Source organism: Lepisosteus oculatus, chromosome 17, assembly GCF_040954835.1.
Source record: "Lepisosteus oculatus isolate fLepOcu1 chromosome 17, fLepOcu1.hap2, whole genome shotgun sequence".
Classification (NCBI taxonomy): Eukaryota; Metazoa; Chordata; class Actinopteri; order Semionotiformes; family Lepisosteidae; genus Lepisosteus; species Lepisosteus oculatus.
Genome location: NC_090712.1, coordinates 14,704,484 through 14,729,919, shown reverse-complemented (window position 1 = coordinate 14,729,919; position 25,436 = coordinate 14,704,484). Strand labels below are relative to the sequence as shown.

At 40.3% G+C, this 25,436-nt stretch overlaps 1 protein-coding gene across 2 annotated transcripts in view; it reads left to right on the top strand.

The window, feature by feature from the left end:
- Positions 1 to 25,436, top strand: part of mta3 (metastasis associated 1 family, member 3) — a 73,105-nt gene that overhangs the window by 39,506 nt on the left and 8,163 nt on the right. The window contains exons 9-19 of one of the 2 annotated variants that reach the window (XM_015362964.2): positions 1,974 to 2,162; positions 3,019 to 3,093; positions 3,415 to 3,473; positions 4,471 to 4,592; positions 5,757 to 5,911; positions 6,779 to 7,001; positions 16,445 to 16,534; positions 17,102 to 17,284; positions 19,764 to 19,795; positions 22,144 to 22,262; positions 24,680 to 24,707. In XM_015362964.2, the coding sequence (XP_015218450.1) occupies positions 1,974 to 2,162; positions 3,019 to 3,093; positions 3,415 to 3,473; positions 4,471 to 4,592; positions 5,757 to 5,911; positions 6,779 to 7,001; positions 16,445 to 16,534; positions 17,102 to 17,284; positions 19,764 to 19,795; positions 22,144 to 22,262; positions 24,680 to 24,707 (1,275 nt within the window). The remainder of the gene's footprint in view (positions 1 to 1,973; positions 2,163 to 3,018; positions 3,094 to 3,414; positions 3,474 to 4,470; positions 4,593 to 5,756; positions 5,912 to 6,778; positions 7,002 to 16,444; positions 16,535 to 17,101; positions 17,285 to 19,763; positions 19,796 to 22,143; positions 22,263 to 24,679; positions 24,708 to 25,436) is intronic. The other variant, XM_006638646.3, reaches the window with a different exon arrangement.

Sequence of the window (25,436 nt, the reverse complement as noted above, 5' to 3'; positions counted from 1 at the left end):
CAAGAGTAAAAATTGTGTGAACACATGTGAATACAAAAGAGTGTTATTCTTAATAAAATTGCAGGTTGCTCTGCAGCAGTACCAAAACCTTTACGAGAGACCATCTGCTTTAATGGAGCAAAGGGTAGAATACATCATTTTACTCCTTTCCCTTGACATTCAACAGGGAGAAAAGTACTCTTTATTATAAATTTGGTTTTCTCAAGACATGAACTGCACATGTGCTCAAGGGAATATACTTCTCTTTATGAAGTGAGGGGACTGTGTGCAGTGCTGTAAGCAGCAGTTGAACCATGAAAGACGATTATCTGGGACAGGTTTATTTAAGCAAAGTCACAGGTGGCAGTATATCATTGGGATTAGTGGGGCAGTAAAAATGCAACATGTTAATAACTGCTAACACTGGTACAGGTACCCATCCTGCCAAACAAGATATGACTTTATCACTAAAATTTGTTCAGGGAGTAGAAGTGGAAAATTAAGCAAAAATCGGTTCCGTAATATTATTTGTCATTTGGTAAAAACAAAACAACATAAAAGCCAAATATTGTAAATCCATTGTTGTAACCGAGACAAAATGCAACCCCTAAGCAAAATTATCTAAACGTGAATTGGGGACAAAACTGCAATGTTTCCTGCGTTGCTTATTGGGGGAAGTGTGGAGCATTGTAGATTAAAACATCCGGCTTGGTAGCAATTAATCCATCTTCTCTGTTGTCAACACTTAAACCACTGTTTGTTTTTCTTTAACTAGATTCTAATTATCAGTCCCTTTGTTCATTATTTCTAATTGTTCTTCTTCAATGTTTAAAAGCACTCCAAGCAAAAAAGCAAATGCAGTGCTGACTGTATTAATGGAAATGTCACTAGGTTCCTGTTGGTTGTAACTTGATTTTACCTGCCCTGTATTGATAGGAAGGGTAATATGTTGTTGCAGTGTTGTAATGTCGTTTTAGTCGTAGTATTTGCCTTAGGACTTTTTTTAAAATTAAAAAATTTAATTTTCACTAAGTAGTGCCAAACAAGTCAAGTCATTTGGTATCTAAAATGAAGTGGGAAACGTTATCCCTTCAAGGTTCTGGCTTAGCTGCAGAAGTATTTTTTTGCTGGACATTAAATGCACAGTAAAGAAAAGTAATAAGCTGTTAAAATGAAGAACCGGCAATATGTTATTCCTGAAAGACCCAGCCGTGGGTGTAGAAGTTGAATGTTACTGGCACTTCACACAGATAACCAGGGGAGCTGAGCCAGGGTTCAGAGGTCTGTGATGTTATTCTAGTCGTCTCTGGGAAAATATTGTTCTCTACAAGAGAGCAAGATGGTGAGCTCTCTAATGGGGAGTCCTCCCAAACGCAGGCAAGATACCATAATCGAACTGAGTGCATGTTCAGGGCTCCGGGCTGAACTGGCACGCTAAGTAGGGTCTTTTTTTCTTCACTTTTCTTTTTCCTGAGGAGTAATAAGAGAAATGTGTAATTGGAGCTGAAGTAGTTGGTCCAACTTAGTAGTAACATTTTGAGAACCTTTTTTGTATTGTATACGTGTACATGAATCTAAGAAGCTTTTACAGGCAAAAAACAAATGCCTTTTTTTTTCTGCACAACTAGGGAAATGGCTCTAGGGCACTGTAAACACTACAGAGTGGTTACTGAGTTGCTTCTGTGTCAAAAGGGTTTCTTGCTCTGTAATCAATGAATTAAAATCAGGGTTGTGACACCTCTCATCCTGCTGAAAAGATGCAGCTAATGGTTTGTTTATTTGCTTGGATGTTCTCTTGTGTATAAACTTTTACCATTTGCTGCCTATGCCACGCTTGCAACCCTTTTCTGAATAAATTTGCATTATAAGTTGAGGTTGAGTTCTATGGGGATAAAAGGGAAAATCCAACACGCTTAATAATGCTGCATAATCGGTGCAGCAGAGCAGTCTGCTGTTTGTGAAGTGTGGTCTGGACAGTGTCCTGTTCCCCACAGTTCCATGCCATGGACACCCTGCACCGGCACGGCTACGACCTGTCCAGCGCCATCAGCGTGCTGGTGCCCCAGGGCGGCCCGGTGCTGTGCCGGGACGAGATGGAGGAGTGGAGCGCCTCAGAGGCCAACCTCTTCGAAGAGGCACTGGAGAAATACGGCAAGGACTTTAATGACATCCGGCAAGACTTTGTGAGTTGACAGGGAGGGGGTGGGGATTCTGGGACTGGAAAATGAGATAGAGAGCGGGGATTTTGAGCACAAAGTCAGAGAGGCAGGCCGATTAAGTAAAAAGGGGAGCTAAAATAGGAAGAAAATAAAGTAGAAATAACAGCACAAGCTCTCATGCAAAATGCAGAGGAAACTGTTTACTCTGAGTGCTCATTAGCTACACATTTCTGAAGTTTTAGTTATGTTGTTTTGTGGAGCTATTCATTTCCTGCCACACATTATTTATGGATGCCCTTATTTCCTAATGGATCCACGGCTATTCAGTTCAAGTCGAAGTAGCATGGTTGCCCTTTGACTCCACCAGTGACTATTGTTCTCCATTAAGGCTCCTAACACTCGCACACAGTGTTCCCTGTGAAAATGAGAGCAGTTTCAAAGTACATATGATATTTTCAAAGGATGAGTTTGTTTTACCCCAGCCTTGAGGTGTGGAAATGATAAATTACAGTTATATAACCACATTGAAAAGTACTGTTGAATATGAAGTGCTTGAATATAGTTTCTTTATCAGTCACTGTCACAATGTGCCTGATGGTTAGTTGAGTTGAACTGTTTAATTACAGTGTGCAGTGAAATCCGAAAAGAGAATTACATTTGGTAATTATAAGCAGTTTGGTTTTTCTGTTTATTATCCAGTGTTTTTGAAGATGGGTCGATCATTTGTAGAAGCATAATTGACACTGAGCCTGCCTCTTGACTTCATAGACCCTTTAATGATGTTTTTAGAGAGAATGTTTGTCTATATTAAATTTTCCTATGAAGGATGGGTGGTTTAGTAACTGAGTATTTGGATTTTTTTGTCTTTCTCTTCTGAAAGCTTCCATGGAAATCCCTGACGAGTATCATAGAATATTACTACATGTGGAAAACCACCGACAGATACGTGCAACAGGTGGGTCTACTAGAAACTAAAATACACAGCACTTATGCTTCTTACATCACGCACATTTGTGATCTTTATGCAAGTTCACAACTTTGGAAGTTTGACTTAAGTCTGAGAAATACTTAAGAATGCACCATCAGTCTTATTTTTGTCCATATTTTTCAGTTTCTGTTTCTTATAATTATCACAATATTGTATTTGGTAAGGAATAATGATATTTCTAGAACTTTTCTTCATGATGGTACTGTTTAATTATTCTCTTGTACATGGAACTGGAAACATTTAGAAACTGATGCTCAATACTTTTGCTCTAATTTATGTTTTGTTTAGAAGCGACTTAAGGCAGCAGAGGCTGAAAGCAAGCTGAAACAAGTTTACATCCCAACTTAGTAAGTATGCTTTTGTATTCTCTAAACATTGATGGTATTTTGTTGTACAGCTAGATGGAAGAGTTGAATTACTTGGTGCTTGAATTTTGTGGAGGAAAATACTAATGCAAAGATAATAGTTGGAACTGTGGGAACCTCTGGATGTTGTTGTCAGGTGGTTAATATTTTAACAAACAGTACTGTCAGAATTAGAAGGCAAATACATCGTGAATTATGCATCTGCTCAGGTTTTAGTGACATTTCTGAAGCCCCAGGAGTGTCTAGCTACTTTCTTCGGTTCAGGAGGGAGTCTTTCGCAATAATCTGTATATTTCCTTCCATTTGTGTGTTCAAAAGTAGATTAAGAAATCTGATCTTGTGACGTGTAACAAGCTGTCCTGTCAGGTACCTCAGAGAATGTCAGTTAATAAAAAGCGTACAAAGAAGAAGAGCTTATTTTAGAAGTGTTGTCACATTTTCCTATTATTCCCAATCAGTTCATCACCTGCATTTGCCTGTTACCATATTGCTCATGTGAGGCAAATGCATTGGGAAGAGTCATGTTAGAAAGCATTTATGTGTGTGAGACACTGATGAGAAGGGCCATTCGCTTCTCAGGAGTGTGGGGGCTGATGCATGTGGCATGTGAATTGCTGCTTGAGGCTGTCCCCTATTGTGTCAGGGTTGGGGGTCTGCTCTTTATCCACAATTTCCCTGTGCAAGTTATTAAATGGCCTTGAGATAACGCTGTAAAGCCTCTGAACGTTCCCAAAGCTTCTAATGAACCAATTTTCCTTCCATATTTAGATAATGAACGCCCTTGAATTTTTTAAATTACTTAGAAATGTGTAGAATGAGCAAGAATCAGATTGCCAAGTTGAAGACATGAGGACCTGGCAGGACAGACTGATAATGAAATTTAGTGCTCTGGTTTCTTTTGGGCTTGTTGCGTTATTGAATTCTCACTCGTGTCAAACAGGAGGGCTAAGCCTCTTTTCTTTACTCGCGGTTTCTGCAGCAACAAGCCCAACCCGAACCAGATCTCGGCAAGTAATGGTAAAACTGCCACGATGAACGGTGCAGCCGGGGCGGGCAGCTTCCAGCAGCCGGGCTTGGGCCGGGCCTGCGAGAGCTGTTTCTGTAAGTACCTGGGTCACTTCACGCTGGAAGGGCCGCTTTTGGCCGCTGTGTGGGGGCACTGCTGGGCGCCTGTGAAAACCGAGGGCGCTGAGCTTCTAGACCTGAAAGACACTGCTCTACTCAAGCAGGGCTCAGGGTCTCATTGAACTTGTTAACTTTGTAAAGCCGGCATCACACTACACGGCTTTTCCTAGGATTTTCAGTTGTAGCCTTCGTTTACATAATCGTAAGAAAATTCCGGCGAGTTGTAGAGGGTCGCAGTGCGCTCCCGTTTCCGTCGGTTGTGTAGTGTGACACCCCCAGCTACTCAGTCATAGCGCTCTTAACAGCCCCGACGACTCTCAGCGACTCGCTATGATAAAATCAAACTGGTTTTATATTTTTAACTGTGTTTTATTTTTGTAAATTTGTTCTATATTTATAAAGAAGGATTATTTGTGGAAAACAATGGCTGTGTTAAATTTTTCAAGATATTTATGTGCTTGTTCTCCACGTTGTTTGTTTACTTTCGTGCGGTGCTCTTCTTGTGCTCCACGTTGATTGGCCGCCAAAATGAGGCGACCTCGCGGTACTCTCGTGGAGCAATACAAGATTTGGTGAAAAGAGGGAAAAGTCATGAGGGAATCGTGTAATTAGCCACCGCCTGCGATTCCTATTCGTATAATTTGACACCCTTTAGGAGAGAAAAGGCAGTGAGGTTCAGCAACTGCAGTCGATAATTTTGACACGCTCTCAGACTGGCAGTCGTGTCGTGTCATGTAGTGTGACGCCAACTTAATGAAACAAATTCAGCACCAGGCTCGGATCTTAAGCTCTTTGGTGGTTTAAAGAGATGAAACACAGCAGTGTGTCTAGGTGTCACCTTTTGAATGTGTACTGTGTTCTCCCTTCTCTAATTAGCACCCTGAAAGATTTCAGTGACCCCTTGAGCTTCATTGTGTCAAGTTCCTATTAGGAGGAACACCAACACACTGGTGTTGTGTCAAAAGGAGAGTTCTCATTTGTTCTCAGTCCCTTCTTGTGCCCTGATCTTCCTGAATAGTCTCCAGTTTGCTGCGTCAGTCTCCAGATTAAGCAAGTCACTGATAATGGATGGACAATGCAAGGGTAGTGTAGTGGCGCCAGCTTTATTTTAATAAGGCCCTCTGGTGTTTCCTCCTGCAGCCATGCAGTCGCCTCAGTGGTACTCCTGGGGTCCCCCCAACATGCAGTGTCGTCTGTGTGTGTCCTGCTGGGTGTACTGGAAGAAGTACGGGGGCCTGAAGATGCCAAGCCGAGCTGAAGGAGAAGAGAAGATGTCCCCCAGCCCAGCCCCCAACGTAAGAACTTTCTTCAACCTTCTCCATCGGGGGGCCCCTGGCAATTTTCATCTGTTCTCATTCAGGCCCTAGTGTGTCCGGTTCTGCAGCTGGCAATTTCAGATGCTTTATCTGTGTAGCTAAAGCCCTTTCATTCACCTTGAAACAACTGTCTGCTGCTCTGGTGGAGAGATTTTGCGGGATGCTGTCCTAATTTGCAAATGAGAAAGACAAGAGTCAGAACATTCGTTACCCTTTCTGAAATGATTTTTTTTTTTAGTGTCCTTCCTAATGTATTTCCTTAGATACTGAAGCTGCAGGACCTGAGCTGTCTGCTGTACTCTGCTCTTCAGAGATCCAGAATAAGTCATTTCAACCGGGATCTTTTAAATTTTTATTCTAAATTATTTAAATACCCCTGCATATTACTCCCAGTCTCATAATGCACAACATTCTTTTGTTGCATTATGCATGCAGCCTTTAAAATTGGTGGTATCTCACATAAGTGAGTACCTTTTATTAGTGTGAAATACATTTAATTTTCGACACCCCCCCCCCCCATCCCCTCCCAAAACAGTTGAATGCATATTTAGCATTCAACCTCTAAGAATAAAACAGTGCTGTCAAATTCGCCTGTAATTCCATATGCTCATATTTCCTTGAGTTTCCATGAGTCTTGGGATCTTTTTGTGAATAAAATGTGGTTGTTTTTCGAAGTGAAATATAGCAGTGCAGTAACGGGTGTCTTTCTCCCCTCTTTCTCATGTCCTGTCCTCGTCCCCTGTCTGCCCCCTTCTCTCACCGTCTCCTTTCCTCCTTTCCCCGATGTGCCATTCCCCTCCTTGTGCCCCCTCACCTCCCGGCCGCCCTGCCCCGCCCGCCCGCCAGGAGCCGCGGTCCCGGGGTCACGGGCCCCGGCAGTCTGCGCACGCCGTGCCGGTGAGGAACAGCGGCAGCCCCAAGTCCTCCATGAAGACAAGGCAGGCCTTCCTGCTGCAGGCCACGCGGCTCACCAAGCTGGCACGCCACATGTGCCGGGACCTCATCCGGCTGCGCCAGGCGGCACGCCGACCTTTTGTGCCCATTAACATTGCTGCCGTTAAGGCAGAGTGTAAGACCTCTTTAAATTCTTAACTTCTGTCACACTCACTCATGCTTTCAGCCATTTCCCTGTCTCTTACTGTTATTATTTTATCTTTTTTTTGTATTTTTTTGTTTGCAATAAACTGTACCTGGCCCCACATCTGTTATTTTGTGTTTTATTTTTGTTTTGGTTTCTAGTCACCTTTTGTCTGAGTTATCTCCAAAAATTAAACTTTTTTTTCCCCGCCCCTTTTTTGTATTTGTTTTTTGGATTACACATGAGAAGTGTATAATACAATCCTTATATTTTTACTATTTATGTGTATAGAGATAAATGTATTTTAGCTATAAAAAATGTCTATTTTGCACAAGTGGTTAGCAAATGAAATCACTATTTTTTCGAAGATGTTTGGTTCAAAATGGAGTTTTGGTTTTCAGGGCTGTTTTCTCAGATTGCTCGATTAGTTAATTGCTTGCCTTGCAGCCCATTGCATTAATGTCAGGGAGTGAGAGCACCACCGGTCTCTGCTGTTTTGTCATCAGTTCCTCTTCAGGTTCTGGATAGTAGGTGACACCCGAGTGTTGTTGTAACGTTCAGAATGATGACTTTACCATTGGCTGTTTCTGTCTGTCCCAATAGTGTTGTATGGTCACTATTCCAACAGCCATTTCTCCACATCTTGACACGGCATAGACAAGTCACTCAGTTTTGTTTAAGAGCAGTTTTGTTCATAAATTTACAAGCAAAAACATTTTTTTCTGATTGGGGAAAATGGATGCTTTTGAAAATTGTTTTTTGAAGGGATCTGTGGAGAACTGTTTTAAGTTGTGATTTAAGTTTTTGAAGATGGTATAGTACTTGTGATGTTTGAAGAAGCAGGTGTCTGAGCTGGATACTTCAGACTGTTCTTTGTATGGATAAATAAATGTATTGAGTTGTGCATTCCTGATGTTGTTTTAGTGACCACTGGGCTGATAGTCTGGAAGAGCTATATCCTTAGAAAGGATCCATGTTTGATACGTCATTCACCAATATACATCAACAGATTTTCATAAATTTGTCCTTCATCTATGAGTTTTTTTAGCTGGGTTTTTCCTGGTATGGTGTTAGAAAAGTTAGTTGATGCCTCTAAAAATAGACTGGAAAAAGAAAACAAAGAAATCCCAGTTAGGTTAGCAGAATTCTGGGATAAAAGGTCAACGTTCATGGAGTACATGCTTAAATGGGTTAGAAAGTACAATGGACTCCTACTAATTTGACAAAAGGATGTTTCCAGATCTGTCAGATATGCTGGTTTTCAAAAAATACCTCACAAAGAACTCTTCTAACTGATTCTCTGACCGGAACAGCACTTTTTCCTCTAGGCTTTCAGGCTGACCGCAGGGTACAAGATTTGTGACATGGCCCACTGTGCCAAATTACATATTCGTGCAGTGATGAAGCTTGCGAAAGCAAAGGAAATATTTCCTAAGCTGCTGTAAGGAGAGCTAGCGGATTATTCCCTTTAAAAAAATATTTTTTTGCTAACTCGATCTGATTGATTGAAGGGAAGGGTGTTTATGGACTGAAACATTTTTAGCAGCTCTGAGAAATGAGGATGAGGGCTGTGGAATAGCTTATTGTCACAATATAGAAATGTATTATTCCTGAGAGGGGCAAAAGACACTGCAGGGTTGCGTCAGTACAAATAACAAAGGGAACAGATTTGCAAGTATAATTCTGGAGGAGCTTGTTAAGGCATGGTACCTGGGGACTTGATGACAATTCCGGAGAGGCTTTCAGGTGCTTTTTTTCTGTAAAAGTTAAAGCAAAATATGTGAATTATAATCTCTTCAAGAAAATGTATGAAGTCTGTGTTTAATAGGCTTTTTAAACGCGTCTTACAGCATTTGCATGGGACATGCATCCTACTCTTAGAGCTGTAAATCAGGTCAGAAGGTCCCAGAGAATGGTCTCTTTCTCAGATGTGTGTAAATTAGTGAACAGGACTCGGAGTAGTGGAAAGATGCTATTGAGGCTTTGCTGCGCTTGCTTTTATACCAAAACACATTTCTGGCATAAGAAGGGCTTTCAGTAAAAGTGAAGGGGTGGGTATGGTGGCTGGAGAAAACCCACCTAGAGCAGCTGTCAGCCCACAGCACAGACGTCAGGGTTTGGAAGGGGGGTGGGGACCCCTGGGAGGGGGAAAGGGGTCTATGGGGAGTGAGACAAGTGGGTGGGAGGATGTGGAGCACAGGCAGTGCCAACCAGAGAACTCCGGCAAGGAGAGGCGCCTTGTCTCAGCTGCCCGCACATCTTCAGGCTGTATCGGGAGCAGGTGAAGGAGGGGTTTGAAATTCAAACAAAAAGAGGTCGCCGGGACTTGTCAGGACAAGACGAGGCACTCGAGAAGTGTGAGCATGAGCAACAGCAAATGATATTGCAGGATTTTCTTTTGAAGGAGGGTTTCAAATGAAATATGCATTAAAATAGAATATTCTTCCTCCTCCTAACTTGTTTCCTGCATTCTTGTAACCCTAATTGCTGGAACGTCATACTACTAAAAGACTGTTTTGTTGATTGAATTCACCTATTTACTTTCATGTCCGCACTGGTTGGTTATTAATGATAGGAAAGTGAAGGGATTGCAGTGCCGCTGCACTTTCTGGAGTACTAAGTGCATGATGTTTTTCACTGGAAGCAAAACTTTCAGATGAAAACGAGGGAATATTGGTTAAAAATGTACCTGCTTGGCAATGGAAAACATAAACCAGATGTGCTGTATTTTTATCCCTGCGTGCTTCATTCAGTTAGCCTCTTTTCATGCTAACGTTGCTCATTACAAGCAAGGGAGGAATACGACACTAATGGAGGATACTGTGGGCCCATATGTTATAATGGCTTGTGATTCAGTGGTACAGCACAGCCTGTTTCAGCTCATCTTTTCACTTCTGAGACTGTAGTGGCAATGTGTCATTAGATTGTTCCTATTAAATTCAGTCATTTCTGACCTTTATCAGTGTATTGTGATTTTAGACGTTGTGTTTTTAAATAGATACCATAGATCATACAGGGGTTTAAGGAATTAAAACTTGAGTACCCCATTAATTTATTGTACTAGTGAACCGGCACCAAAAAGACATCAAAACATGCAGCTTGCAAATTTTGATAAAATTGTTGTTGCGTTTCTTGGGCAGCTTAGGGAATATAAGTAGTAAAGCATGTGATTAGTGAGCTAAGCCTTCTGATGTTTTAATTAAAAAATTGCAAATTAAATCTGATATCTCTCTTCCTCTTCCACCATTTCCCTTATTATAGGTTTCCATCACAGGATGTTCAAGCTCATATTTGCATTATAATAAGATAATACAGTATATCTGCTGTATTACAATGATATTGTCTCCAGATCTGCTTTGTATACTGTACATTTCTTTTTTGCTTGGTTGAGTCTTTATAGAAGGCAACAATCTGGCTTCAGTGAGCTGCGGGCGATGCAGGATTCTCATCCAGCAAGCTAATTGAGTATAAAGGTTCCTGCTTTCTGTCTAACGTGAAGCCCTGATCTCTGGTAGAATTGAACCCAGACAACTGATTCCCCTCTTTGTGATCAACATGAAAACTTGGCAGGTTGTCCCTGTCTTTCCAGTATTCATTCTTTATCATTAACGCAGGTAAATAAACATTTTATATTTAAGTTCTTGATTCATCATGAAAAGATAAATTAAGCACATTTTCTAAATATTGATATTAACAATTCATCAGATCAATTTTTCATGGTTTTGAAGAGCATACATTTCTTTTCCGTGGGAGCCAAACCTAAAAAATGCTTTTTATGGCTGAAGTGCAGTTCTTAATAAAGAATGCTCTAGGTACTTCAGTGTAAGACTACATGAGTAATCCTGCTATTTTCTGCTTGGTTTATGTCTTTTTCAATGCAATTCGTTTTTTGCTCTGAAGGTGGACAGAGATGTTTAAACCTTGCTTTTTCAGAAAATGTTTTTCAACACCCTGTGTGGGCAGAGTATGAGTGATGTAGTCAGAGATCCCACAGGCTGTGGTCCTGTTTCTTGCTTTTGATGTGTGGTGTCTTACAGGGTTTCAAAATGTGTGGTAGTAACTGGAAATCAAACCAAGAATAACTAATTAGGTGGGGCTTTTCCAAAGAGAAAAAAGAACTTGTGACAGTCTTCTGATACTTACAGTAATCTCGCACCCATAAAACACACTTTATTCAATGAGAGATCTCAGTAGTAAGTTTGAACACCTCATCAGCTGCAGATCTTAAACATTTAGAATCTGAGAAGATCTTAGAAATTAGTGTTCTCAAATTATCAGCGAAGAAACCTGGAGGGGCAGTGTTCTTTGCTTTTTCTTTCATTTTACCACAAAGGCTGGGAAGGTGCAAGGATAAATACACCCACTTATTCCTCAGAAAGCACAGACCGATTGCAAAACAAAATGAAGGAAATTAACAGGAAAAAAAAGGTTCAATTTCTGTTTACTTCATTGCAGAATGCGTCACTCCGTGTGTAAGAATCACTGGCCAGGAAAGCCGATGAGCAAAATCATTAAAGGAAAAGATCCTAGAAATGAATTGGTTCACTGTTGTTTGTGAATGTGTGTTTGTCTTTTATTTCCTCCACTCTGTTGTTCACACTGTTTCCTACATTTCTCCCTCCCCCGCCACAACTCCCCTGTCTTTCTCTGTCCAGTGATCTCCTCATTCCAGTGTTCTGTTTGTGCGTCAATTTCTGGTGATGCATTTCTGTTGTGAATGTTGTGTGTGCTGACTGGTCAAAATAAAAAATAAAAAGGTTAAAAGCACTCTTGAGTCCTTGTAATTTTATGTACCACTTGTGCTTTGTACAGTACTTGTCTGTTGATTGGGCGAGTAATTTGCACGCGGTCGATTGGCAAGACCGCATGCAGTGTTACAGCCCTGGACCGGACAGAGATCTCCAGCTCTGAACAGCTCCAACATTCACACTTTGTAGCACAGTTTCTGGTCCATACAATGTATTGTCACACTATTCCATTTTTTAAAAATCTGAACTCATGTCTGTCTACATTATGCACATAGGCTAGGAACGATAGAACGATACAACGTAGAAGGTTTTCATTTTCGTGACGTGCTTTGATGAGGAAAACTGGCAGCAGCACTCGCACAGACTATGCAGTGCTCACGGCGCCCCCTGTTTTGTTTTTGTCTGTCTGTCCATGGGTTGGATTGCCTTGAGAGGCTGAGGTCTGGCTAGGTGGACAGAGGCTGCTCTCGTGTGAGGAGCTCTGTTCAGAACTTGGTGAAGCAGCGGAAGGTGTGTTTGTGAGCTGACATCTGAATTTGTGTTCGGTTGTAGTAAAAGGTGAGCATGCTGTTCAAGCTGAATATCCACACCTTTTGCTGTGCTGCTCTGAAGGGGTCATTGGAGAGGTCTCAGAAACTTTCACACCTCTTGTTTACCCTCCCCCAGACTTTCAAATCTTTCACCCTTTTCTTTTTTTCTTTATCCTCCCCTTGTATTAGCTAATCAGCAGTGCCATCCCATGCCAGTACAGTATAATTTGGAAACGAATGCTATACATACCATGTAGCCCTGCATATTGACCGGAGATATATATTTACTGCCAACACTATCGTTCTGAGAGCATTAATTTAAAGGTTTTTAGGAGACTGCATGCTATATGAGACTTAACGAAGTTCTGGCTGAAACATTTATTTAGTAAAGATTTACTGATCAGTCACTGGACAATTGGACGACTCCTCCTCATATTCCTCCGTTTTCTCTAGTTTCTCACCACACCGCACCATAAAACCAACTCCACAACTTCCTGGGATCAGAATGTCACTCCCCTCTCCTACTCCGATATCACTTAAAACAAGGCTCATCTCCCTGTTGCCAAGACGGCTGCCCCTGCTGAACTAAATGAAGGCACAAGCCTTTTTTTTCTGCAAATCCCCAAGTCAATATTCTTAAACTTCTCAAAAAGATTAAAATCTCACACGTGCCTCAAAAGTAAATTGTTAAAGCTGCCAAATCCTAAGAGACCGTCTCCCCAAAAATGCTGCATTAAATTCAAAAGGTATCTTTAAATCTTGTACACAGAATACTTCCTAGAAACCATTCTTGGTTGTGACATTTCAAAAGCCTGTGTGTTGTCTTTCAACACACGAATCAAAATGCAGTGATACACAACCATCTGATTTGACTCCTTTACATGAATTGTGAGGAAATTTCCTGTTTCCACATCACTCATTCCTGTCTCCTGGGATGAAATTCTAGGGTTGCCTCTCAAGTATGGCTTCTCAGAACCCAGTTCATTTAAAAGCATAAACAAGGAGACAGTGGCTCCTAGTACTGCTACTGCAATTAATTTGAATTTTGGTGACTCACCTTAGGGATAAGTGCCCATTCCCTCTTAGAAGAAGTGCTAACGATTAATTAAAGTCTGTACTACAGCAGCAGAGCATCTCTAACTGGCTTGAGGCACCGAGGCTGTGCAAAGGTCTAGGGACTTGTAGCATCTTTGTGTCTGCTGCTGATATACTTAGGATATTGATTGATCTGAATTGATCTCACTGCATTAAAGCTCAGTCAACCTGAGGTTGTTCTTTTAACCAGAGGATATTGACTGAACATTAGCCAGGCGCATAAAAGCCAGAAGGGCCATATCAATCAGAAGTAAGGTGCTGTTGCATCCAAATGTTTTTAACTGCTGTACATTAGTGTGTCAGATCTGGGACAATTGGCGCCAGTGAACCACTCAAAAGCAACAACAGAGTGTTCTTACTGAAGAAAAAGAGAATCAGGTTGGTTAGTTCTCCCCTTCTCCACTCTCCTATGTATCGATTAATCTTTTTTTTGCCTGCATGTAGTGGAGTTGTAAATCAAGCAGGTTCCTGATCTCAATAGGATTTCTTACTAACTCATGCAATATTTTGGTGTGTGTTCTTGTTTCTGATTGCTTACAAACCCAATTATGCTAGAGCTGTCATACATGACACATGAGCCTGTAACAGACCATACATTTGTCTAGCATGTTTTTAGAATTTTCTGGATGACAATACAAGTTAATAAGGTAATGAAATACAACAACTACAAAAGGTACACACAACAAAGTGCAAAAGCTTGAAAAGGCAAACAACACAATAAAGAATGATCTAATTTTAGAATTGAGATGGGAAGGCCAATGTTGTTGGAGATATTCAAGAAATGCAATGTCAAGTTCCATGAATAAGAAGGCACCTTCATTAACTGTCACACTGGGTGTTGAAAACTCATTGGTATTTTTGTACAGCAGAGTTTATTCTTACTGCAAGTTATCTTTCAACATAGGAATGTAAGGGATTCCTACTTCTTCATTCACCAGCATTCCATGTTATCCATTCTGCTAACCAAGATGTAATTCAGAAAGCACCAGCTAGCGCTGTCAGGGCAGATGTATTTTAAAAACCACAGTCGGCCAGGCAAGCTTGTTACGACCCATTTTCTCAAAACCTCCACATCTGGAAGCTAGAGGCCCCTAATCCCTATTGGACCTCATTGCACTGATAATCCTAAAATTAATCCATTTTCTGTTTATCCAGGGATATATTTAGTACCTAGATTGTGTACCCTCAGGAGTAAAGAGGAACTACGACCTAATATCTCATCAAGGGGTTCTGGCAAATTGCTTGTTCTCAGCTTAAGGCCAGTATTTGCATTGATAGCACTGGGCATGTACATAGTGTAGTCAGGCTAATACTAAATATTTTTTCAATACTCTGTATCCGTTTTCAAGGTGGAGATTTCTTCAATGACTTACTGCTAAATTGTTTTCCCACACATTTGCAGGTCACACTCTTCACCTGATTGACGTTGCTATATTCTCTCACCCTAACACTAAAACCTAACCTCAATGCTAAATGATCTGCCTTTAAAGTTTTTTTAGTTTTTTAAAAAAGCAACAGTTAACATTCCCTAAACCCAGTGTCAGTGTAGTTAAACTGGTCTGATTTGCTCTGGAAATGAACCTGGAGTTCTGCTTACATATGTGGAATTGAATAGGGGTTACATTTTCTTTGGCAAGCTTTGTTTAAACAGCGATTGTCCTGGCAGAATGAAAGGCTGTTAGTTATCCACTTCCTTCGATGTGTGTTTTCCTCTTCGGTGCATGATAGCAAATCCATTATATAAAATTCTTCTGCTTCTTTTCTATAACACTCAAGTGAGAAAATGGCATATACTTCATTAAGGGCTACAATATGTGTCTGTACATGTATTTAATATATATTTCTTTTAATGGCTTATACAACCCACTCAGAAATATGTCCAGCTCAAAATATTTATCTGTAGCTGAGAGGCATTTATGTAGCATTTGACAAGGTATTGTTTGGCTCCAAAATTACATTCTGCACTGAATCGAAATGAAAAATATTTCACTTCACGTTCTTTTTTTATCCATAATTTCAGACACTCAGCTTAAACTACAGGCTAGTTATGTAACATTGTTAGGATAAGAACGTTAAACAACATTTAAAAAATGAAATGATAGAGCAGTGTCTGTGGGTTAACTGTTCATTCCTAAAACATTAATTATTTCCTAGATTAAAAGATTTTACATTTTTAAATTTGTTTTAAGATTTTTTGCATGTGAAGTTTACTATAACACTTGAATATTTAACTCCTTACTAATTTATGAATTTGTGAAAACCCTAAGTCAACTCAGATGAAATGAGGATTGCAAAGGCTGTACTCCAATATGCACTGTTAGAGTCACTTGCCATTGGCCACACTATGACCCCAAAGTGCGAGGACAAGCTTCTATGACTAGAGGAGGAATGTACGTCTCAATATCGACACTGCAGAGGTCCAAGTCTTCCTGTGGATCACAGGACGTATCGTATGTTGCAAGGCAAGAATACTCTAGGCAAGACAATGTTGCGATCAGAACGTCAGCTATATAACACCATCAGGAGAATTCTGGTCACAGTTAACCAAAGGCCTGGCCCATGTTAAATCTGGTGATGACCAGACTATAGGGCTCAATCCAAATTCTTAGCCCGGTTCTTCACCAGTGGTCCCACTCAGAAGTCCTTAATACAAATTTAAAATTAATCTCTCTTAAATGTATACTTCTCTTCTCATGTTTAAGGTATATATATATAGATTGGGAGGAGCAGGCCTACCGATCTGTCACAGAGGTTTTCTTATTATCCTAGTAATAAAAAAATACTTAACATAACTGTCCTGTTAAAAGGACATGCATTTTTTTCTGGAAGCTTGTATATGAGAATCCAGTTATCTTTCAGAAGAAGAATGATCAGGAAGTCAGAGAACCTGGAAGGGTGCAAGAGATCAAAGTGGTCGATGGAGAAACGTCAATCTCCTTTTTATGTGGATTGGTTGGTGAAGATGTTTCTAATGCACTTTATTTGTTGTGTTGTCATTAACATTACATGTAATCTTTAACATCCCACTCGAGATCTGAAGTCTGGCTTCTTTGATCTCCAGACATGAGCCGGCTGCCCGAAGGAGTGGAGAGACCAGCCAAGATGAAAGCTTCTCCGAGAGTGACTCTCTCCAGCGTCCTCAAGTACTTAGGTGGGTGTACAATCTCTGCTTGGCAGAGGCCCCGAATAACAATGATGTGCACAGAACAGAAAAACAGCATTTGAACTCAGGCTTTTAGCTTGTAATAAACCAGGTGCAACCATGCGAGAAGCATATTTGTTGTCCCATTTTAATTTTTTAACAATGTATCTGATCTGCGTCTGCTGCTTTTTCTCAAATCGGGTAGTTTATGTGTATTCTTCACATAATATTGAAAGTTCAATTTTAACAGTTCAACAACAAACCTGGTTATGAATTTGGAAAGCACCTCACGTGAGTTTTCAAACCCTGCAAGGGGAGGGTTATCCTGTGTGGGGGAGTTTATTCACTACAACCACATCGTCTGCGAGCACAGACGAGAAGGACACTGCTTATTTTGCTGCACTCAATCATATTTCCAATATTTTTGTTCAGTTCCAGTGACAGCATTCATCACTGCACAGTACTTGGTGTTGTGTCGTGGTCATATCAATGTGTGATTATTGGAGGTTTGTCGTTAAAGCATTATGGTTCCCTGCAAAGAGAAGCTGCTCAGTTTGCCTGTGCTGTGTGTTACAGAGTCCCGCCCCCCCCTCCACAGCCCCAGAGTGGCACGGACACCCAGCCTGCAGTGCCAGCCCGCAAAACGCCTCCTCTCTTCTCTGCCCAGCCACGGTCCCCTTGGAATTCTGGGGAAACGGAGCTACAACCACCACAGCAGGATAGAGGGGCTGGAGAGAAGAGGGAACATTATTGGGCATGGTAATCTACACGTAAAATTATGCATCCTAAAATGGACAGCACTGTATATATGTGTGTTATGCTCTCATTCATCGTGACATAATCTGTAGTTTGTCCTTTTGGTTCTGCCTGATCCCTTCAAGGATCCTGGCACTTTTGGGTTGCTGGACAACCTCGTGGCCATTTGACCATAAAGATTTAAGAACCCGGCTTCATTTCATTGCATCAAACACACAAGAGAAAACAAATGCCCTCCGCCTTCATTTTCATTTCTTTATGAGACTTGTTTTACTGTGGAAATAACGTTTTGTCTTGGCTTTGTCTATCTGATAGAAGCTAACCCGTGTTCCCTCTCTAGGCAGCACTGTGCTGTCTTCTGTGACAAACACATTGACAGTGAAGCTTTCTTTGCTATCCCACATCCCCATTTTACCAGACAGGCATGAACTTTTCTCCTAAGTCTCAGAAATACAAGGAGAGAAATTCTCGAAGAAGATGAGTCTGAATGAGTCTTTGATTGCAAAGACTCCCCTTGGCTAATAAAGCATCAGCTCGACACCTGCGGTGAACAGAAAAAAAAATACTTGAAAATCCAGTTTCACATTTAAAGGCTCACTGACATAGGGGCACCTAATTTGACACAGTGTGAATTAAATTCCATTCTCTCACTTTCATCCCCTCAAATAGGCGTCCATCACTAGATAATCTAAGTCTTAAAACTGTTTTTAACTTACAAGGGTCAGAATGTAGCAGATCACAAAAGCTTCAGTTAAACGATCTTCAAAATGGTTTATACTTTTGATGTCTTTTGACCCCGTTTTGTGAATCCTGGACTCAGTAGTGTGTATGAGCTCTTTGAAGTGTTCATGCTAATCAAGCAGAAAAGTGAATATATTTATACTTGTGAATCATAAAGCCCTGGAGACAGAGGCACCAGAGCCACGCAGGGCTGGGCAGATTTAAGAAGTGGGTGGCCCAGCTTTCTTTCTCATGGAGAGGACCATTTAGATGAACCAGTCAGCCTGTCAGCAATCACTGGGATGTGGAAGGCAACCTGAGTTCTCAGAATAACCCATCCACAATGGGAAGAGCACACAAATTCCACACACAAAGGAACCACCTATAGTCCATGCATATGAGTTGACAAACATACTGTATATCCTTCACGTTTTCATTTGCAGCCGTAATGTGAAAATCGGACCATCTGTTTAATTGTTTTTCATTTTTCCTCGTCCCTCCAGACTTTGTTCTCCTCTCTGGGCTTTCACCAGATTCTTCTTCTTGTAAACCACATGGAGTTGCCATGTGCGAACAGATCTTCAGAGTGCTCTGTCCTATCTCTTCATCACTTCTTTCAGCAGGTCATTACTGGATGCGCCTGAAGTAAACAGTTTACGTTTATTGTTTCTGCAGCTGTGAGTGATGTTAATCAGTTATTCTAAGATAGATAATAATATCTCCCCACATTTATTTTTAAACACTCATCAGCATAACTCCGTGGAATTAATTGGCTGTGAGCAGTCTGATTTATGTTGTGTAACCATTGAGGAGAAGCTGGAAATCTGGACACTTTCTGGTCTCTTCATAGACCACCAGCCACGTGTGATCAACACTGTAGGTCTCTTGCACCTTGCAAAGTCACTCAGAGGATGAGAGACTAAAGCAGTCCAACACCTCAGCACCCTAGTTTCCTCATTAGCTCATTGGGCACTACTGTCGTGTCAGAATGTCTAAAAGTAGAAATAATTAAAATTGGGTGAGAACTGCTCTGTGCTAACACTTGCCTCAGCCTTGGAACTGGCAGTGAAAATAAAATTAGAGAGAGGAACATTCAGTAATTGTTAAACCTTTAATTTCTCTCATTAACTTGAAAGTGTAAAAGGGCAAAGCTGTCAGAATGTATGCCCACATTCCTCTTTAGGAGCAATTTTTATGTTATCTTTGGCTTTTTTCGGATCCAATATGACACCATTAGGCTGTGCGTTGTTTCAAAATGTATATCTCTGGGCTGAGTGTACTTTTGTTTCAAAGACACTGAGAATGTGACCACTTTTTAAATAATTTATTTGCCATAGTATCACTCTAGGGCATCACTGTAGCACACGGGAAAGTGCAGCACTGGGGCTCTGGGTTCAATTCTGGAACTGGGGTGCTGTCTGTGTGGAGTTTGTATGTTCTCCTTGTGATTGTAAGGGTTTCCTCTGGGTTCCCTGGTTTCCTTGCACAACCCAAAGGCATAATGAAACTAAAATGATGCTGAAAAACAGTATTTAGAACAGACATGACATATTATAACTTTTTTGTTGTCAATTATTATAATAATTATTTTTTGTTATTGTTTATTGTCTATCTGGTTTATTGAATCTGGAAGATACAAATACTTCGCTTTATGGCATGACTTATAGTGTACCTCTTGCTTATTATTGGTATTTGTCCGTTTCTTTCTAAATCAATCAATACCGATATATTTAAAATGAATTTCTATATCTTTTTTTCTTAGACAACATGAGCCACATCATGGGACCAGTCCTGGTAAGTCCCTACATTAATTAGCTCTGTGCTTAATTTTTATTATGAGTAAGACAGTTGTGGCATACCTTGTGCCCAGCTCCACGGCAACCACTGATTTTTAATAAAAACAAGTGAGAAGAAAATCAGAGGGCATTTCCCATGGTGGTTTGGAGTAATGAGGAAACAGTAATGAAAAACATCCCTAAAGAGGGATGTCTGAGAAGGCTGTATGAATTGAAACTGGAAGAAATCAAAATTAGATTTCCCCCAAAAAAGTGGAAATCTTGCCATGAAGGTCAGAACCTGAGAGCACTGTTTGTTGTGGTTATTTTCTGACAAATATTGAAAAAACCTTTAAACAAAACAAAACAATAGGCACCCTATCATACAAGATGATGGGAGGTGGATATCTTGACAGATTGAAAATACAAATATGAAATACAATAAAAAATCTTGAAGGGAACATTGCTCCAGTGCCTCCTTGACAACCCACATGGAACACAAACCAGCTGTTACAACGTCTTTGTGTCTGGCTCTTGAATAACAGAGATTACTGTCATTCGTGGAACTCCAATTAAATGCTCATCTACATCAGGCAACTGTAAAATAATGAGGTTGTTTCCTTGAACTAAAAAGCCACGCTGGAGTCCCCTTGATCCAGTGCTTATGTCTCTTACACTAGGCACCACACTACACAATTGTGTCCATTTTTTTGTCGTCTTAATATCTTGGAAAAAGAACCAGTGGACTTTGTTTTTCTGCTTATACTCTAATCGTGGTCGTTGTATCAGTAAACCGGTGAGTGAAAAGGACAAAATAACATTACTTAAATGGGACAAACTCCTCATGAGGACCATTAACATAAATAATAATAACATCACTTTATTAACCCTTTACAATTTCTTGCATTAGGAATTATCTTTTCGCATACCCCAGCTTGCTCTCCATGAGACACACAGACACACAGACAGGGAGAAAAGCCCGGGATCAGAACACAGGGTCAGCCATTGTTCAGTGCCCCTGGATGTTTAAATAAGCCATATGAAACACAAACCACACTGCTTGTGCATGGGAGCCAGTAAATTCCTTTCACATTTTATTTTTTCATCCCAAAATTGCTCAACTTTTCAAGTACACCACTTTGAAAGCTCTGAAGACAATATTCATTTTTCACCCTCAAAAGGTTTATTCATGTAAGAAACACATTCACATTCTCAAATCTGTACAAACTGTAGGGAATATAATGGGTTTTTCACACGCATTACACTTTATTTATAGTTCAATCAATTTTTTTATTGTGTTTTTTCCTTATCTGAAAACTAGTTAGCTTCTGCACATCCAAGGTCTTAGGGTAGAATTCAGTTTGGCATTAGTGTGAACTGATAAAAGATGCAGTACAATTTTAAATTTCTTTCTTACTTCACCTATTTATGTATTCAGCTGGGTTCAACCCCCATCAAGCATGACACAAATTGCAGGATGGCAGAAGCCACATTACTCTCATGGTCCCTGAGCACATAGGACATTGCTTATATTCAGAGTTTCATTGCTGTTAAAAGGATTCCCTGGCAAAACAATGATGTCTAGCAAAAACCACAGACAAGAACACAACAAGTTATTATGAGTAATAGCATATTAGAGGCATTTATAATCCTCACAACATAACCTTTGACTGTTCTGTTCTTAATGCACAGGCAAGAGTGATTAATGAGCTGTAGAATTACAGCAAGTCAGCCTGTTTGAATTCATTCAGGGACTTGTCAGCATGAAGCAGGGGAAGGGCTGATCTGTGGACTGTTTTTTTTCTCATTTGCTGTCTTGGTGTTTGATAGTATTTCTCGAGGAGGGCATGTAGCTGATATGATGGGATTGGGTATTACAGCAGTAGATATAAACTGCTGCAAAAAAAAATATCCTTTTTTTCAGCCTCAAGAGTATTTGAAAACAGAACACATTCTGAATTAAAATAAAGCAAAAATTCACATTCAGAATCTCAAGCACATTATGATGTATTGAGGCACATGCAACCCTGATGAAATTAAATTAGAACCACTAAGGAACTAAAACTTGGTTTGCAGCCAAACTATTTTTTTTTCTTACGTTCACTTATAAGATCAACATAGTTATTGTCTCACCAGACATTCATGCATCTTTGTAGATATGTAACTGTTCGTAATAAATGGGTAAAAGCTCACTTTTGTCATAGAACGCTAAATTATAAAGAAAAGTACAAAAGTTAACTTTGCTTTCATAAAAACTTTGAAATCAAGTTCTACAGTATTGCAAAAGCGAAGGAGCAGCTGTGTACCTGTTAGAGGCCTAACATCTATGTATTTGTGGTGCCCCTGTTCTTTCCTCTTCCTGTCCAGCACAATGGCAGAGCCAGCAGCAACCCAGCAAGAGCTGCTGGCACCTTTCTCCGCAAACAGAGACCCAACTGGATTGATGCTCCTGACGACGGCTTCTTCCTGGTGTCCCAGGAAACCAGGTGGGCATATACCATACTATATGCACAGCATGGCACCCTGTGAGACACAGCCTATGGCCACGTAGAGCAGTATCATTTAGAGCTCTGTGGTATCCTATGCAGTGCACACAATAGAGCAAAGAACTACAAGTTAGTGTCTTGCTGTCCTAAATAAAGTATACGTTGTTAGTATTCAAACATGGCCCTATCATCTGCAGGGCTGTACTGTCTTTTTACAATGTGTACACAACAACATTATGTAATAGTTCAGGTAGGTAGATGCGTCAGCATGTATAGGCTGCAAAGGAACAAGTAAAAGGTTTATTCAATGCTGTAAAGAGAAGAAAGAAAATGCAATGTTTCGGCCATGGAGCCTTCTGAAGAAGGGTGCCTTATACCTGAAGAAGGCTCCACGGCCAAAATGTTGTGTTTTCTTTCTTCTCTTTTCAGCATGGAATAAACCTATTACTAGTTCCTTTGCAGCATTATGTAATGATTAGTGATATCTAATTTTGTGCTGTAACACATCAGTACTCCTTTGCTCAGGGCGTTGTACACAGAATGGTGAGGGAACTAATTACCCATTGTGATGGTTCCTACCATAATTCAATTTTCCATTGCATTCTAGAACTGCATTATATACATAATAAAACATAATTAATTAATTAGCATTTGTAACTGTGAACACATTTTTATCAATTAGAGAAAATCCCCATGCACTGCTTCAAAGAAAGTTTAAAACAGTAGTTTGTTTTCAGGTGTACAGATGATCAGCCATACAGTTCATGTGAAGAAAAAAAAGAAAGGAAAAGTTGCTCTTGAATTTTTATTCGCAATACATGCAATTCTCACACAACTGGCACATCTGCAGTGAGAAGCAGGAAACAGCTAAATGTAGCTAAGCAGAGGTTGATGGATGAACCCAGATGAAATGTTCTGCACAGCATACCTGCTTGGTAAGAACAGGGCACTTGCAAGCATACATTTAAAATTGACCTTGGGTGTTTTTGAATTTGAGGAACCCTAGTGCAGCGCCATGTGAGGTGGCTGTAAGTCTGTCTTTGTGTCTTTGAGAGAAAAGGAAATCACTAAGAGGATGTGAGCTGGAGTTTCTGTGGCGTTCTTCTGCAACAAAGGTAGCGTGAGGATGAATTGAAACCTGAAAGCTTGTCTGCACAGTGTATGTCAAGACTGAAAAGGATGATTATCCTTTGTTCAATCACACAATAATCCTCAGTAATCTGTGCTGGATTGCTTATAATTCAGCATTTTTCTTTCTTTCTTTTTTTAAGATTTGAGTGTGGCAGCACAACAGCCACATCTGATGTATATTGATGAGGTGCTTTTCCCTTTATTGGGCATTTTCACTTCCAGTCCTTAGCTTCAAAGCTCTATCTAAAATTGAAGACCCTGGGAATATAATCCTTCTCGTAATCAGAAGTGATTTAAAATCCGTTGTCATATTTGCCCTGAAATCTCCTCACCGTACAGCTTGGCCTCAGGGACTGCAGTATCCTTGGATGGTACGCTACGATTTAGGACACTGTACTCCTTAGTCACCACCTGTTATACTGCAGGTATATTTCTGGGTGCTGGTGTATATCATATCAATGCATATTATTCTCCAATTCTTTTTCCTCCGAAGGGTAAATGGATGTTAATAACATTGTAATTACAAAATGATTGACTTAAAATACAATTTCTTCTCATATGGGGACAACTGGAAAATGAGGGGTTGCATAGAAATGGACTGAATCATGATGCAAGAATTTTTTTCTTCCTTGTAATCTAAAAGCAGTTGTGAGGTAATAACATAATATAGCAGCTATTTCCTATTTCATAGCTTGTATGTCTCCTGTCACTGAAAGAATAATGGATTGTACACTTCACAGGAACTGCTCTGCCTCTCAGTGTGTTATGTTGCATTTCTCTCATTCTGTATTATGAATTTGCCAGGGGAAGCTAACATTTCTGACATTTCTGTAAATTTATTAAAAAAATAAAAGATACCATATAAATAGATAACTGTTCAGTACAAATCTGAGTGTGGCCCTGCGCCTGAAAATATTAATCTTGAGATACAGTACATAACTAGATTTAACTCAGACAAACTGTAAAGAGTTGTTGGACCCGGAACATGTTACTCAACTTTCAAGACAAAGCTGAAATTGTTCGGATCAATGAGTGGCTAACAACCAAACAAGCTAGATGACCTGAATGGCCTCTTCTTGTTTGTAACATTTCTTTAGTTCTTACAAAAGAGTTTCTGACTGACCCCCTGTCAGGTCAGTGTTTCCTTCAGTGTCTGTGACACTGGCGGGTTGTGCTTCAAAGGTAGCTTGTAGGCTGATACAAAGGATCCGCTTTGTCCTGCTGGTGCAGAGGAGCTGTCTGTTTCTGTCTTTCTGTGCAATGACTGGCTGCTTGTTTCATTTCAGTTCGGCAGCCGTTAGACAACTTCTTATGGTAAGTCCAGTTTTATCCCACCCTTCACTTGATTCCAAGGATCCACACACCAAACACACATCTCCTCATGTTGCTTTTTCACATATCGGTCCTTGTTTTACAGCATGATAAATTAAACACATGTGTTTGCCCAAAAAATGGGCCAAGTACATAGTTAGACACCAGACACCAAATACTAGAAATAACGTCAATTCGACTTGTTGTTCTAGGGGGCCTCAGTGCCCTTTGGTATTGACAAAACCTTGAAATATCAATTGACTTGATCAATCTAGTTATTATCTAGCTCAGATAAATCTACCCTCATTTGTATTTTCCCCTTGTTGTTCATTCTGGTACAGTAATTTTAAATGTGTGTGAATTTATTCAGGTATCACAACAATTAATCTAGTTAAATAACCGAGAGTCGGGTGGGACAAGGTTTGAGGGCTCTGTGGACTTCCAGTTTTGGAGTTTGAGACCCGCGATCTAGATAATACAGCTCTCATGTTTACTAATGCTTACAGCCATTCTAGGAAAAATAAATTCCAGCTTCTGAGACCTAGTCATGAAGCCTTTATTATTCTAAAACAATGGTTTTCAGTCCTGCTCCAGGAGTAACTCTGTCTCTGCTGGCTTTTTTTCCAGCTGGGTCCTTAATCAGCAGTGCTAATTGGGGCCTTTAACTGATTAGCTTGTTAGTTTAGATTTTTTTCTGCCCTCAGTCCTGTTTCATAAATACTGTTGTTAAAG